The sequence below is a fragment of the Labrus mixtus genome, chromosome 24 (assembly GCF_963584025.1).
Source record: "Labrus mixtus chromosome 24, fLabMix1.1, whole genome shotgun sequence".
In the NCBI taxonomy this organism is placed as follows: Eukaryota; Metazoa; Chordata; class Actinopteri; order Labriformes; family Labridae; genus Labrus; species Labrus mixtus.
Window position 1 is genome coordinate 6,199,318 of NC_083635.1, and position 12,705 is coordinate 6,212,022.

At 43.8% G+C, this 12,705-nt stretch overlaps 2 protein-coding genes across 2 annotated transcripts; one reads left to right on the forward strand and one right to left on the reverse strand.

Moving 5' to 3' along the window:
• Nucleotides 1-977: 977 nt before the first annotated feature.
• Nucleotides 978-9,662, forward strand: retreg2 (reticulophagy regulator family member 2). The gene is made up of 9 exons (XM_061033027.1): nt 978-1,290; nt 2,418-2,521; nt 3,628-3,667; nt 4,010-4,130; nt 4,376-4,460; nt 4,765-4,902; nt 5,313-5,401; nt 6,023-6,158; nt 6,680-9,662. The coding sequence occupies exons 1-9, from the start codon at nt 1,037-1,039 to the stop codon at nt 7,489-7,491; spliced, it is 1,779 nt and encodes a 592-aa protein (XP_060889010.1). The 5' UTR covers nt 978-1,036; the 3' UTR covers nt 7,492-9,662.
• Nucleotides 9,663-9,834: 172 nt separating this feature from the next.
• On the reverse strand, nt 9,835-12,692 carry mdh1b (malate dehydrogenase 1B, NAD (soluble)). The gene is made up of 9 exons (XM_061033117.1): nt 12,606-12,692; nt 12,378-12,490; nt 12,142-12,276; nt 11,923-12,065; nt 11,670-11,838; nt 11,247-11,586; nt 11,014-11,155; nt 10,297-10,472; nt 9,835-10,061 (listed from the first exon to the last, which is right to left on the reverse strand). Exons 1-9 carry the CDS (start codon nt 12,625-12,627, stop codon nt 9,835-9,837), a joined length of 1,467 nt encoding a protein of 488 aa, XP_060889100.1. The 5' UTR covers nt 12,628-12,692.
• Between the last annotated feature and the right edge of the window lie 13 nt (nt 12,693-12,705).

Here is a 12,705-nt window from a genome sequence, read left to right on the forward strand (position 1 = left end):
CCGTGACGGGCCTTGTGATCCGTCCGCCCATCTGTGGCTCCGCTTCGTCAAGGTACCGGAAATAAGGGACATAAATCCCGGAAGTGTATAATACCTCTAACATCCAAGAGTACTACATTTTATTAATAAATATTTAGTTATCTGTTAAAAAAACGGACTTTGCATATCATTATGTGCATTATATATCAAATGCTGCAGTGTTTGCACATTGATGTATCTCAGCTGGTACACACTCTTTTGGTTGTTGTTCATTAATTTGAATCATTTTGTTTGTGATGAGAGGGAAGTAAGTGTCTCTGACTTCCTGGTACAGTGGACAGGTAAATAGTGCAGCTTTGTTTCCACCTCCTGTATATTTACACAACTGTATGCAAATGTCTCCCTCTGGAGTTAAAATATCATTTTTGATACTGATCAAGATCTTAATATTTACAATCTATGATTTATATACTGTAAACTTAAAAAGCAACAACAACTTTCTTCTTTATTTTTCTTTACAATTTGTGACTTGATCAATATCCTGATGCCTTTTTGAGATACCTCAAAAAGTGTTTAAATGTAGGCTCCCTGTTTACCTAATTATTTGCATTTATTTGATTATTTGTCTATTTATGTAAGGCCTATTTGTTTAAAAACATTTTCATTTTAAAGAGCTTTGTAACTTGCTTTTGAAAAGTGCTTTATACATAACGTTTTTACTTTAAATATTAAAAATGATAAGGCAATTTATATTTCTTTCAAGATATTTTGTGTGTAAAGAGGATTTATTATTTTATTTATTTAAATTTTATTTTAAGACAGAAAATACTATGAGATGTTTTGCATGTTTTTAGACGTATCAAGGAAACGTAATTGTTCAAATTAATGTTGTTTATTCGAGTTTTTTTTTTTGCTGAATACATGAAAACAGCCCGGTTTCATATTTTATTTTGAAAGGACCAACCGGATGCTCTTATTCTTAAGCGTCTTCCAGCTTGACGCTTCTCTTTCCATAAACCCCGTGACATCCAAAACAACATAACAAAGTAGGGGAAACATGGCGAGCGGAGAGGAGGCCAGAAGACACCCCTCGGTTACCTCCTCTTCGGTCGGGCTGGAGTCTCTGTTCCCCGCGGGGTCTTCGGAGCAGGCCGGCGGGGACGTGAACCCGGAGCTCGTCCGCCTGAAGGAGCGTCTCCAGGGCTGGCTATCGCAGTACGAGCCGCCGCTGCTGTGGGTGCAGAGGCTGCTGGTGTGGGAGAGGCCGTTGTACAGCATCTGTGTCGCCCTGACACTCAACACATTATTCTGGTAAATCGTGTTAAATCACCTTTTTCTTTTTTCACACCTTGATGACTTGAATTAATCAATATTGGCTCGCTGACTGACGCGCGCGAGGATATTACGCGTGGACGTCAAGATAAATCAGCTAATCCCACGTCTTTAGCCGAGTGCTAACGACGCTTACAAGCACTTTAAACTTCAGTTTCTGCACGAAGGATGTTGCGTCACACATTAAAACGTTATTACCTTCATAAAATAACCAACTAGAGGGTTTTTGCGTTTTGACACTTGTTAGTTTTTGCTCAAATGAATCCAAACAAACACTCCTGTCATGCTTGTTGGTGCCACAGGCCTCTTTATCCTGCTGTCAGGAGCAGCCAGCATGTAGATTATCTCTTTAATTCATTGTCCCATAATAGGTATGGCAGCTTTTTTAAAATCTAATCTTTATTTATGTAACAATACATTTAACTCATGGTATGATACCTATCACGATTTTCGGTTTCATGACGATTTTTTTTTTACGATTTTCTTGTATTATAAAGACATAAATATGATAATAAATATGAATATTCTGTTTCAAATCTCAGACACGAAATCAAAATATCCCCTTTTTCCCTAATTTTCTTTGTAAATGTAAGTAATGTGGTGTAATATCAGAGTCGTCCAGCGCACACCATGATGCGTAGAAATGATTGCAGCGCTCCAGTGTTTTGTGTGCGTTCAACTTTGAAGTCAATCTGAACCATCCCGGTGTGCGCTGGATCCCTCTGATTTTGAAAGCTGTCTCTTCCTGGTCTGGCTGCACCCCGGATGAGTAGCCCGGCGCCCATCGATCCTCAGAATCCTTTTTAATGTCGAGGTTATAAAGTTATAAAACAATAGTGATATTATCTCATGTACAGCACAAATAAGCCCTGACTACTCGAACACATTGTGCCTTGTGTATCCTGCGTTGGTTTTGAGGGATTGTTGTGCACGTCCTCAGAAATTAACAACACCCCCACAAGATCATTGGAGACACCAGAGAGCTGGCGGAAAGTTTTGAATGAGGGTTAAGATTTAAATGGGCCTTGGTTGTAGCCCATGGGGATCCTAGTAAATAAATGCTTTGTTAATGTATTGAAGCTGATTTCCTGTTTTGGTCCTTACAGGCTCCTGTCGTCCACCTCCCTGCGGCCTCTCTTCCTGCTCAGTGTGTCCCTGTTGGGACTCATGCTGCTGGAGAGATGGAAGCCCAAGTTGCCCATCATTACCGGTAAGCCCCTTTGTGTAATTTGAATCTGGTCCTCGGACTTTGTCACTCATTGCACAAGGAAATGTTCACCGTTGCCAGGGAATTAAAATCTTTATTTGTGGAGCGCAGTACCTTTGCTGGACAGAGAAGCCCGCTCTAACTATTTCAGTGTTAACACTGTGTTTGCCGGTCTACTGAAGGGGACATGTTGGCCCTTTTCTTTTTTTTTTTTTGACCTGGGTTTTTATTTTTGCACCGTGTGGTCCACTCGGTATAAAGAATTTTTGAATTCCTAAAACCGCAGTGCTTACAGGGCTTTAACAGGCGCAGCATAATCTTTCTGTGCAAATTCTCCACGTCTGCTAAAATTGCTTGTTTTTTTTTCTCCACTAATATTCAGAGAGTCTGACATCGTTACAAAAAAACTCTTTGCAGAAATACAACTTTTTGTGAATGTAAGCTCCTTTTAAAAAAAAAAAAAACAACAACAAATAGCCGTTAAATACGTCGCTCTAAAGCCGACAGAATCCTTCAACAAAAAGAGTCATTGTTTCCCTCAGAAACCAGAAGTAGTTGGCATACCGCTTCCTCGACTGGTGAGTTAGTTTGTGTTTTTGTGTCATGCAGGATCCAAGCTGACCCTGGAAAAGACTCAATGCACACGGAGGACTAAAAAAACTCCTTAGTCCTCTGAAGTGAAAATGACTGCTTTAGTCACGTGAGTCTGGGGACTCTCCACCAAAACGTCTGAAACCTTTACAGAAAGACGGAAAGAGAGACAGACATGTTGGAAAAAAAAAAAAAAAAAAAAAGCAATCAGAGCCTGTAAGAGGCGAAACGCTCGCTTGGCCGACATGCTTCACGATTCCGTTGCAGCTGTTACCGCCTGTCCTGCGGCTGCCGGCTGCCGCAGTCTAGCGGAGCAGTTGGAACATTTTTACACCTCGAGTCATTTCGAAAAATCTCTTGTGTACGAAGCATACGCCAACCTCCATTTGTTATGCAGTGAAGGTCCATCATCATCAGTCCGCGGTCGTCTTTAAGACTGTCATTTAAACGTGTTTACTAAATCACATCGTGTGATTCTGATGCGCTGCTGACGATGTGTTTCCTCTCCTTTTTTGCAGTTCAACACGCAGAGGCTCACCCCGTGCAAAGGTGTGTAGTGTGTACACGACAAACACATGACTTGTGCTATAGTTTGTGTCTTAATACCCCGTTGTAAGAGAAAAGAAGACTATCTGTTGTATTCCAACAGGGTGTAATAGTCTGCCTTTGTGTTTCTGAAATATCCCTCCCATGTTACAGCGTGTCATCAGAACTAATCTCCGGTTACCGCTCTCGTCTGTGCCTCTTTCTTAACACAGTCATTAAAAGCTTCTTTTTCAAATCGTCTGCCTGAAGAGCTCGAAGTAGCGCTCGACGTGCTGATGTTGTCGCTCTTTTGTGTGTGTGTGTGTGTGTGTGTGTTTGTTTTGTTCTTTTTTTCCCGTGCAGTGACACAATGAGCGAGGAGCAGCAGCGTCTGCTCAGCATCCCTGAACTCAGTCACCACCTGGCGGAGAGCTACCTGACCTGCTGCCTGTACCTGCAGGAGACGCTGCAGTACAAGAGGCAGAACCACGGCAAGGTACGAGACGCTGACGCTGACGCGGCCCACGGGAAAAAGCAAAGAATAACCAGACGCCTTTTATGATCCACAGTAAATCCAAGAACAAAGCAAAAAGACAAACCTGCAGCGCGCAGTAAAGCGTCTGATCTCTGCAGCTCCTCTTTCATACACAGGCACACCTGCACAGAGGACCCTTTCTTTTCACTTCCTCGTGTTTTGTTTAGTTGCATAAACTCTCTCCGTACTCGCTCTCTCTCTCACAGTTCTGCGTGATGATGTGCAGCGGCTCTTTCGCGCTCGCCGTGGTGGGACATTATGTGCCTGGAATCATGATCTCCTATATCATAGGTGAGTCGTTTTTTTGATGCCCGAATGAAATGACTAGAGAGAACTGTAAACGCAGGCCCTGCCGCTGTGTGGAGTCGTGAGCTTGTCTTGACAAACAGAGGGCGTGTCATGTGAGGTTAAACTAGCAGTCAGGGGAGTAATAGCATCTTCTTGTGGTTTGCATTCTTTCTTTGCATGTTCAGGTTTGTCAGCCTAACTAGATTTTCCTAATGAAATCTGACTATTTCTCTGCACATATTCTGTATTTGCAGCACATGTTCATTTGAAGACTAAAGTCATGTTTTGTCCGTGTGCACCTGTTCAGTGCTGAGCGTGCTGCTATGGCCTCTGGTTGTGTACCATGAGCTGATCCAGAGGATGTACACGGGCCTGGAGCCCATCCTCATGAAACTGGACTACAGCATGAAAGGCGACACAGAGCACCGCAAGCACGACAAGCGGAGTGAGTGTTCCTGTGACGCCTCTGGTGTCACGCCTCAATCTTCGCCCATCGCGTCGGCTTTCAATCCTGCGGCACGTAAACACGCCCCGTTTGTTTTCGCGGCTGCAGGATTGTTTAAAAAGACTCAAACGAGGTGTTGGCAAGTAAGAAGGAATGCCGCACAAGGAGCTCGAGTTTTCAAATGTTGACCACACACCTGCAAACAGGAAAAATGATCTTTGTAACAATGCCACATTCTGTCTTTTCTGTTACTCATTGTACAGCTATGTCAAACATCCGACTGCCTTTCTGTCTTGCAGTCAGTCCTTACAGCTATTTATATCTGTCATGTGAGAACTTCATGTACACATCTTTCTTCAGTGAGGTTTTTTTTTCTTTTTTTTTAAAAGTGTGTACGTTTGATTTGACAGAGGTGAAGAAGGAGGTGGAGGAGGGCGACGAGCCGAGAGCTGAAACGGAGAGTGAGAGTGAGGAGGAGCTGTCGTGTTTCGCCCCGACGGTACGGTACACAAACCCAGACATTTAACCCTCGTCCCATGCCACTTGCAGAATATGAATGTGTTTGAAATATTAGAAGGCGCTCATGTTAGCTGTCAGTAATGGTAGCACACAGCCTGAGTGTGTGTGAGAAGCTCGAGATCAACAGTCACAGTGCGGGAGCAGGAACTGTGTTGTGAATAACTCAGCCTTGGGTTTTATGAACGTCGGCTCGTTTGTTCCTACCTGGAATGTGAACGAGGCTCTGTAGAGTTGTATCAGAAATGGCTTCAGGGTCTACTCTTTCAAGAACTACCACATTCTTCTCGTTTTACTGTAGGACGCGCACGCAGTAATGATGTCATGTCACATGGTCAGTCACTGTGTCTGCATGTCTTTGCAGTGATTTAAGACCTACAAATCATGGTGAATGTAAACATGAACATATATCCTCTACATGAATTCAGATAAAGACTCGCTTGTGGAAAAAGGACTGTTTTGATTTTCAGCTGGTTAAACAAAATGCCTGAAACAGGACCTTCTAGCCGAGTAGCTAACACAAGGCGACATGTTCCAGCTCTAAGCGGTGAGTCCAGAAGAGCTCATGCTGTTTGTTTGTTTCTGTCGGGTTTTTGTTGTTCAGGTGGATGTGAAAACCACCGCCCTGGCGATGGCGATCACAGACTCGGAGCTGTCCGATGAGGAGGCGTCCATCTTGGAGAGCGGCGGGTTCTCAGTTTCCAGAGCCACCACTCCTCAACTCACCGACGTCTCTGAAGGTAAACGATCGCTCGCGTCAACATGGATTGATGTTAGAGCCACAACTAATAATACAAATAATGCATTTTATTTATAGGCTCCTTTTCAAACACTCAGGGTCACCTTACACAGCAGAGAGAGAGAAAAAAAAAAAAGGAACAACAAAGATACAATAAATGATTCAAATGAACATTTACTGGATATAAAATCAGTGTGAGGAGGATTCATGAGACGGGATTTGAAGATGGAGAGAGAGTCAATGAAACAGATATCTGATAGGAGGGACTTCCAGAGGTGGAGGTGGTAGTGGGGGGGGAGGGCAGAGTGGCAGAAGGCTCTGGACCCCCATGGTGGTCAGGCGGGCGGGTGGAGCAGTGAGTTGAATGGGTAATTACGGGACTGTCAGCTCCATGATTCTGCACTTGTGTAAATATAGAAATGTGAATCATCGCTGACTCCTCCGAGGGTCTGCAAATTGCCCTCCTGATCTGGTAATCTTTCAAATGTGTGTGGGATCACTCTTGTCTCTTCTCTGCTTCAGACCTGGACCTGCAGAGTTTACACAGCGACCCCGACGAGTCCTACCTGAAGGATCTTCCTGAGTTCCCCTCAGTCGAGGAGTTCCCGTCCATGGAGCACAACCTTCTTCACTTCCCCCTGCGCGGTCAGGCGGACGGAGCCCAGGCCGGCGCTCCGTCAGAGGGGGAACCTTTGAGCCCGGCCAGCCTCCTCATCCAGCACCTCGCCTCTCCGCTGCATTTTGTGAACACGCACTTCAACGGACATGGACGACCACCTGGAAGCGAGGGGGGGATGTCGCCTGTGTCGAGTGGAGCAACGGTGGCAGCGGGGAGCGAGGAAAAGGAGAAGGTGGAGGAGGAGGAGGAGGCTGCAGTTACCCAGGATGCACAGCGGTCTTTGGAGGCCTTGAGCGAGGAGATCGTGAGCACGGCTATCTCCACTGTGGTGCAGAACACTCTGTCAGCCCTGCTGCGCTCCACGGAGGCCAGCGAGGACCCCGCCTTGGCCGAGTTCCTTCCCACTGAAACCCCACCCAGTGCTTTGGAGACCTCCACCCAGCCCGCCGCCGCCGCCGACTCCGCCGCTCACACTACAGTCACTACATTAGGGCCGCTAGGGGCTGACGAGGACCTGGATGAGGGAACAGGGAGCGGCGTGGGAGAGGAGATACCTGATGACACACTGGTTCCAACCGAGGACGAGGACTTTGAGCTTCTGGACCAAAGTGAACTGGAGCATTTTGATGAGGGGCTGGACCTCGGCTCTGACAGACAGGGGGTGGGAGGAGCCTCAGAGACACCTCCAGCCAATCAGCATCAACCACAGTCATAGCTTCCCCTTTTCCTGCCCTGCCCCCACCTCCTACCGTTTTGTTTTTGTTTGTACGTTAGAACTACATTATATTCATACATACTATATACAAAACATTTATCAAAGAGTTCAGAGTTTAATACTGTTGGTTGGTTGAAATGAAGCGACGCTCTGCTTTGACGTTACAAGGGTAGACCCTCACTATATCATGATCATCAGCCTATTTGATGTAAGTCCAATAACGGCGCAGCGTTGGTGTGCTCACCTAAACACACACAATCTAAAACAGATCATGGAATTGCAGTTACAGGAGAGTTATTCATTCTGCGTTCTTGTAGTATCACATTCAACGAGAGCAGCTTAAAGGCACAACTGGCTAAATGGAGAGAGGGGGGAGGGGGCAGCAAAGCATTTTACATGAGGTTCTTCTTGATAATCTAGCAGACGAGTTACAATAATGATGCCTTTCTTTTCTTCGGGAGAGCGTAAAAGGGGGAATTCTAGTATTTTTAAACCATGGAAACAAAGGGCATAAACTATGTGAATCTCCTCTCGTTGATTGCTTCAGCCAGCAGCAGTGAAACAGGCCGCACTGGCTGTAAACGTATCCCTACAGGCAAATGCACTTAGTTAAAGTCCACTAAAAGTCTTTGCATTGGCCGCTGACAGGCTCTGATTGTTACCTGAAGTGTCTGCTCACCTGTGTTGCAGCTGCATGAACTGGCCTCACACAGCCAGCCTTGGTTCTAAAATACTGGACTTCCCCTTCTTCCCATCCACCTTGTTTTGGTTCAGAAGCAGATGTTTATAAAGATGGTGTTACAAAGAGTTGAAACGTCGGGTTATATAACTATTAATATATGCTATAAATTATTTAATTTAAAGATCAGTCGATGACACTTTAATGTTGGGGAGTTAAAAAACAAACAAAAGCAAATTGAATCCATTGAGTTACCCGTTCTGATTGTATGATGATAGTTTTAATGATGGCCGTGCAGGTTGGACATGTAGTGACGTTTATTATCCTTCACTTAATCCCAGGGTCTCCATGGTTACAGGTCAGGACGGAAACATTGGTGGTCTTTCACTTGTTGCCTGAAAACGGAAACTTGACATTGTTGGATGTTGACAAGTCGTAGATCTTTAAGTACACACAGAAGTGTTCCTGAGTTTCCTCGCCGGGATTGATGCCTCATTTTTGTTTAGATTTGTGAACAGATTTCATTTCATTCATCCAGTCTGAACGTAACTGACTAATGGGCTACACCTTTGTTGGACAACACAGGCTTCTTGTAACTGTACAGTCATCACTGGGATATGTAAATTGAACTAATAACCTCCTTCGTGCCACGACAAGTCCATGCATGCCGTGCATCACGCATGTATCCACCACGATCAATATCTGAGGTCAAGAGTTTTCCTTTTCGCAGAGCTGCTTCTTTTTGATCTGTTTTCTCGGAGACAAAACGCGGTGACGCTTGCAAAAAGAAAAGCCGACTGTAAAGAGGCCCTTTTTGCTTTTTTTGGAAACCACTCAGCATCCAAATCTCAGGGGTGGGTTGTACAAATTGAACATAGCATCGCAGAATATGTTTCCCGACTTGTCGTAGTGCGTTGTATTTGTACTAACCTTTCCTTTTCCAGTCGATGCCTCCTTGTGTATAGTGTAGAAACATGTATATTCTGCATGTAAAAACAGCACTCTGTTCCAAGTTCTCCTCGTCGACTGACAAAGTTTCTGCACAATTTGTGAGAAAATCAATTTGAATGTTTCAGGTTTAAAAAAAGAAAAGAAAAGCCCATGCATTCAGTTACCGAGCAGGGGAATCCGAGCTTTGATGTGTCCTCTGTTTATGACAGAAACCAGTGATGACACCCCGTTTAGAGACGGACATTAACAGACTAGTTTGTGTATGGTAGTAGTGTGATATATGCTTAAAAAAATACTGCTTCTTGAACTATATAAAAAGGCACTTACTGAACTGTACAATTTTAAAAAAGGAATATATTTTCTAATTTCTCCTTTTTCCATAAAGTACTCAGTTTGATCTTTTACATCTATAAAAACTATAAAGGCATTCGGATGAGTTTCACACAGCGGGAAAAGTTTAATGTCTTTAAACTGGTCAAAATAAAAACTGCAAACTCCACGTGTTGAAAGTCAGAGAAATAAAAGGACAAACTGAAACAAACTTCAGCTGTGGCACTGAAATGTATCTGCGTTATCCTTTTTTTTTTACCAACTGTCGAACCTGCATCTTTTGTCTATGTTGTCAGTGTGAAACAATTCTTTTACAGGAAAATCTTAACAAAACCAAAACATATTTGTCTTCTTAACAATTGTGATTTTCTTCAGCTCCCGAGTTATTTTTCCTGGGAGAGGAGAATAGCTCTGTAAGTACCTGTAAACACTGTATGCTGTAAACAACACAATGATTCATCTTGACTGACCTCTCTGAGTTCACTGGCAATGAGCTGAAGTCTTTCCTGCAACACTTCTCCAACAGTGACGTCAGACAGCACCGACCATTCACCGTCTTTGAAGGTTACTGGGACTGAGAGGACGATGCCATCCGGGAGGTTGAAGTAGCCTAGAGGTGGGTGATAAAAATCATCTCAGTTTAACACAAGCTGGATGAGTAACTATTTAAAAAAGGACACACTGATGTTTCCAATTCATAAAATATATCTGTAGAATTATCAAAATAGTTTAAAATACATCTTAATTAAACATTTGAAGTTCTTCAAATGACATTAAAATGACATTTCTAAGGGTGACAACTAATTGTCCAGAAGTGCTTATCATAACTTGACTCTATTTTCTACCTTTGCAAAGTACACCCAAAGAGACGACCTCATCTGGACCACCGTTTCCGTTCCAGGGCTTGAGCACGGAGAGGATCCCGTTGGCTTCCGTCATGGCAGCTGTCCTGCAGGTTTTTGAAGCCACAGCTGCACGCTGACGGCCTACAGACTGCTGCAAGTCCGTTTCCAACCATTTCCTGGAAGAAATAAGGAGATTATTCTGTTTTGCCGCCACTTTCCGGGAAAGGATGTTGTTGATTGGAGCAGTCAGAACTGCCGGGTCAGATTAGTGTGCAATCAAGACTGGGACAGACTGAAGACACAGCAGGGTAGAGTTTAGCAGACGAGTGCTGGACAGACTGTATCATATTTTTTTTATCAAAGCAAAGCGACATATGGGACAATCCATGTAACTTATGACCATTGAAGCTGTGAGTCTAGTGCTTTAAGCTCCCTGAGACAAAACCCCTCGACTACTGAACCAGGTCTCTGAATCACTGTTTTTATTTTCATCTTTTCATGCTCCCACCCCAGAGGACAGACACTTGAGCCATGTTGAGCCAGTTCTGATAGTCTTAACCACCAGGTAGAAGACATGCAGAGCTTTGAATACCAATCTGATTAAGTATTACATTTTTCTGTCTTTGTTAGTGTGAAAATATGAAGTCCTACTTATGTGATACATGGTGTCCACTACAATACACAGCTAGTTAACTCCTTTATCATCCTGTTCTTTACCTGTCATGGAGAATCTTGAGCACCGGTTGAGAAAAGAAAGCTGGTCCACTGATTGCCCCAGCATAGTTGGACACTTGCGCCCTCTGCATGTCAATGTAGAAACTACCACTGCTGTTCCCCCACACTATGACATGTGTTACATCTACAGCAGAAGAACATGGAGATGTTTTAAATCATGACAGAAAAGCAATAACGTTAACAAGGTGACATGCATCAGATTTTGCCGTCTCTACCTGCAGGCCTCACTTTCAGCTTCTTTGCAATGATTGCTCTTGCTTCATTCTCCAGCTGCGTTGCCATGGTGACAAACCGGCCGCGGTCAATGGAGTGTGCGTTGTCCAAAAGAAGTGAGCATCTCAGGTTGACAAATGAGTCACCGGACACAATCACTTTCACCTTCTTGTTGGCTCTTGTGTCTATAAGCTGGCCGTACTCTCGGTATCTGTCTGAGACTGTTGTTAAATTCTTCTTCTCCTTATTCTCTTCATCACCATCATCACACCACCGCTCCTCCAACAGCAGAATGACATCTGCTGCTTTGAAAGCCTCTTTCAGATCAGTGTGGGTAGTCACCTATTTAAAAAGTACAATTAGTTGGCTTTATTTTCATTCTGGTGTGGTTAAAAAGGAAAAACTCTGATTACAATAAACTATACTTGATGGAGCAAAGGAAGTGCCAGGTCCTCTGTCTCCATTTTCAGCTCTTCCAGCTCGTCCTCCTCTCCCTCCAGGTGCAGTAGGTGGAGGCTTATTGCGGAAACATGCAGGAACACCTCAGCAGAGAGTAGAGAGGGGATAAGGAAGCGGCAGGTCGGGCTGAGAGCACTGGGAAGACATGAAGAACATGATAAAACATTTAATCAAATGTTAAAGGTTTATTTTTTTAGACTAAAAATCTAACTAGCCCACCTGCAGATCCATACGTGAAGGGGTTTAATAAGACTGACCCGATGTTGCTCTTCTTCAATACTCTTCATCTTTGTTTCATAATTCTCTGCAGCAACACTCAGCATTATATCTGTTGCCATGTCTGAAGTGATGTTGTAGTAGTCCTATATATATATAAAGAAATGTGCCGTTTTTGGACAGCTTGGAAAGGATTTTAATTTGAAAAAGTCATAATTATACCTGGCAATGCTCCATGAAGTCATTAAAGCCCCCTAACAGCATCCCTTTCCCCCCTTGGAACACCAGCTCCCTCCAGACCAAAGGGGACCTCTCGTGTTTCCAGCCATTTGTTTTGCAGGTGTCCTCAAGCCATTCCTATAACAGAAAACACAATAATAACACGGAATAGGGCATATAATAGTAACTACTGGGGGGAAATAATATAATTACAGGCGTATTAAAGTAAAACATACGACCTTCCACTGATCTGGGAGGATGGAGATCTTGTGCATCCTGAAGTTTGGCAGACATTCCCGCAGCTTGTCTGCTAATAATTCCGCTTTGGCGTAATGTGGACAGTCGGTTCTACCTTAAATTGTGAAAATTAATCGATGTAGAAACATTACATGTTCCTCGTGATTATTTTTTATCGAAAATAAAACTCAAAATAAGACTAAAACAATCAAGAAATTGAAGAACTTTACCTGCAAGTACGAATTTGGCCATTTCATCCAGTTGGCGTTGGTTGCTAGGTAACAAGAGGTGCTGCGCTTATTTAAATCCGTGTAGGAACAGCAACACGCG

Coding starts and splice junctions, on each gene's coding strand:
- retreg2 (XM_061033027.1), top strand. CDS start 1,037: ATGGCGAGCGGAGAGGAGGCCAGAAGACACCCCTCGGTTACCTCCTCT. Junction 1,291..2,417: donor ACACTCAACACATTATTCTG/GTAAATCGTGTT, acceptor TGGTCCTTACAG/GCTCCTGTCGTCCACCTCCC. Junction 3,668..4,009: donor CCCGTGCAAAGGTGTGTAGT/GTGTACACGACA, acceptor TGACACAATGAG/CGAGGAGCAGCAGCGTCTGC.
- mdh1b (XM_061033117.1), bottom strand. CDS start 12,627: ATGGCCAAATTCGTACTTGCAG. Junction 12,491..12,605: donor GGCCAAATTCGTACTTGCAG/GTAAAGTTCTTC, acceptor TCACAATTTAAG/GTAGAACCGACTGTCCACAT. Junction 10,062..10,296: donor TTTGGGTGTACTTTGCAAAG/GTAGAAAATAGA, acceptor ACCCACCTCTAG/GCTACTTCAACCTCCCGGAT.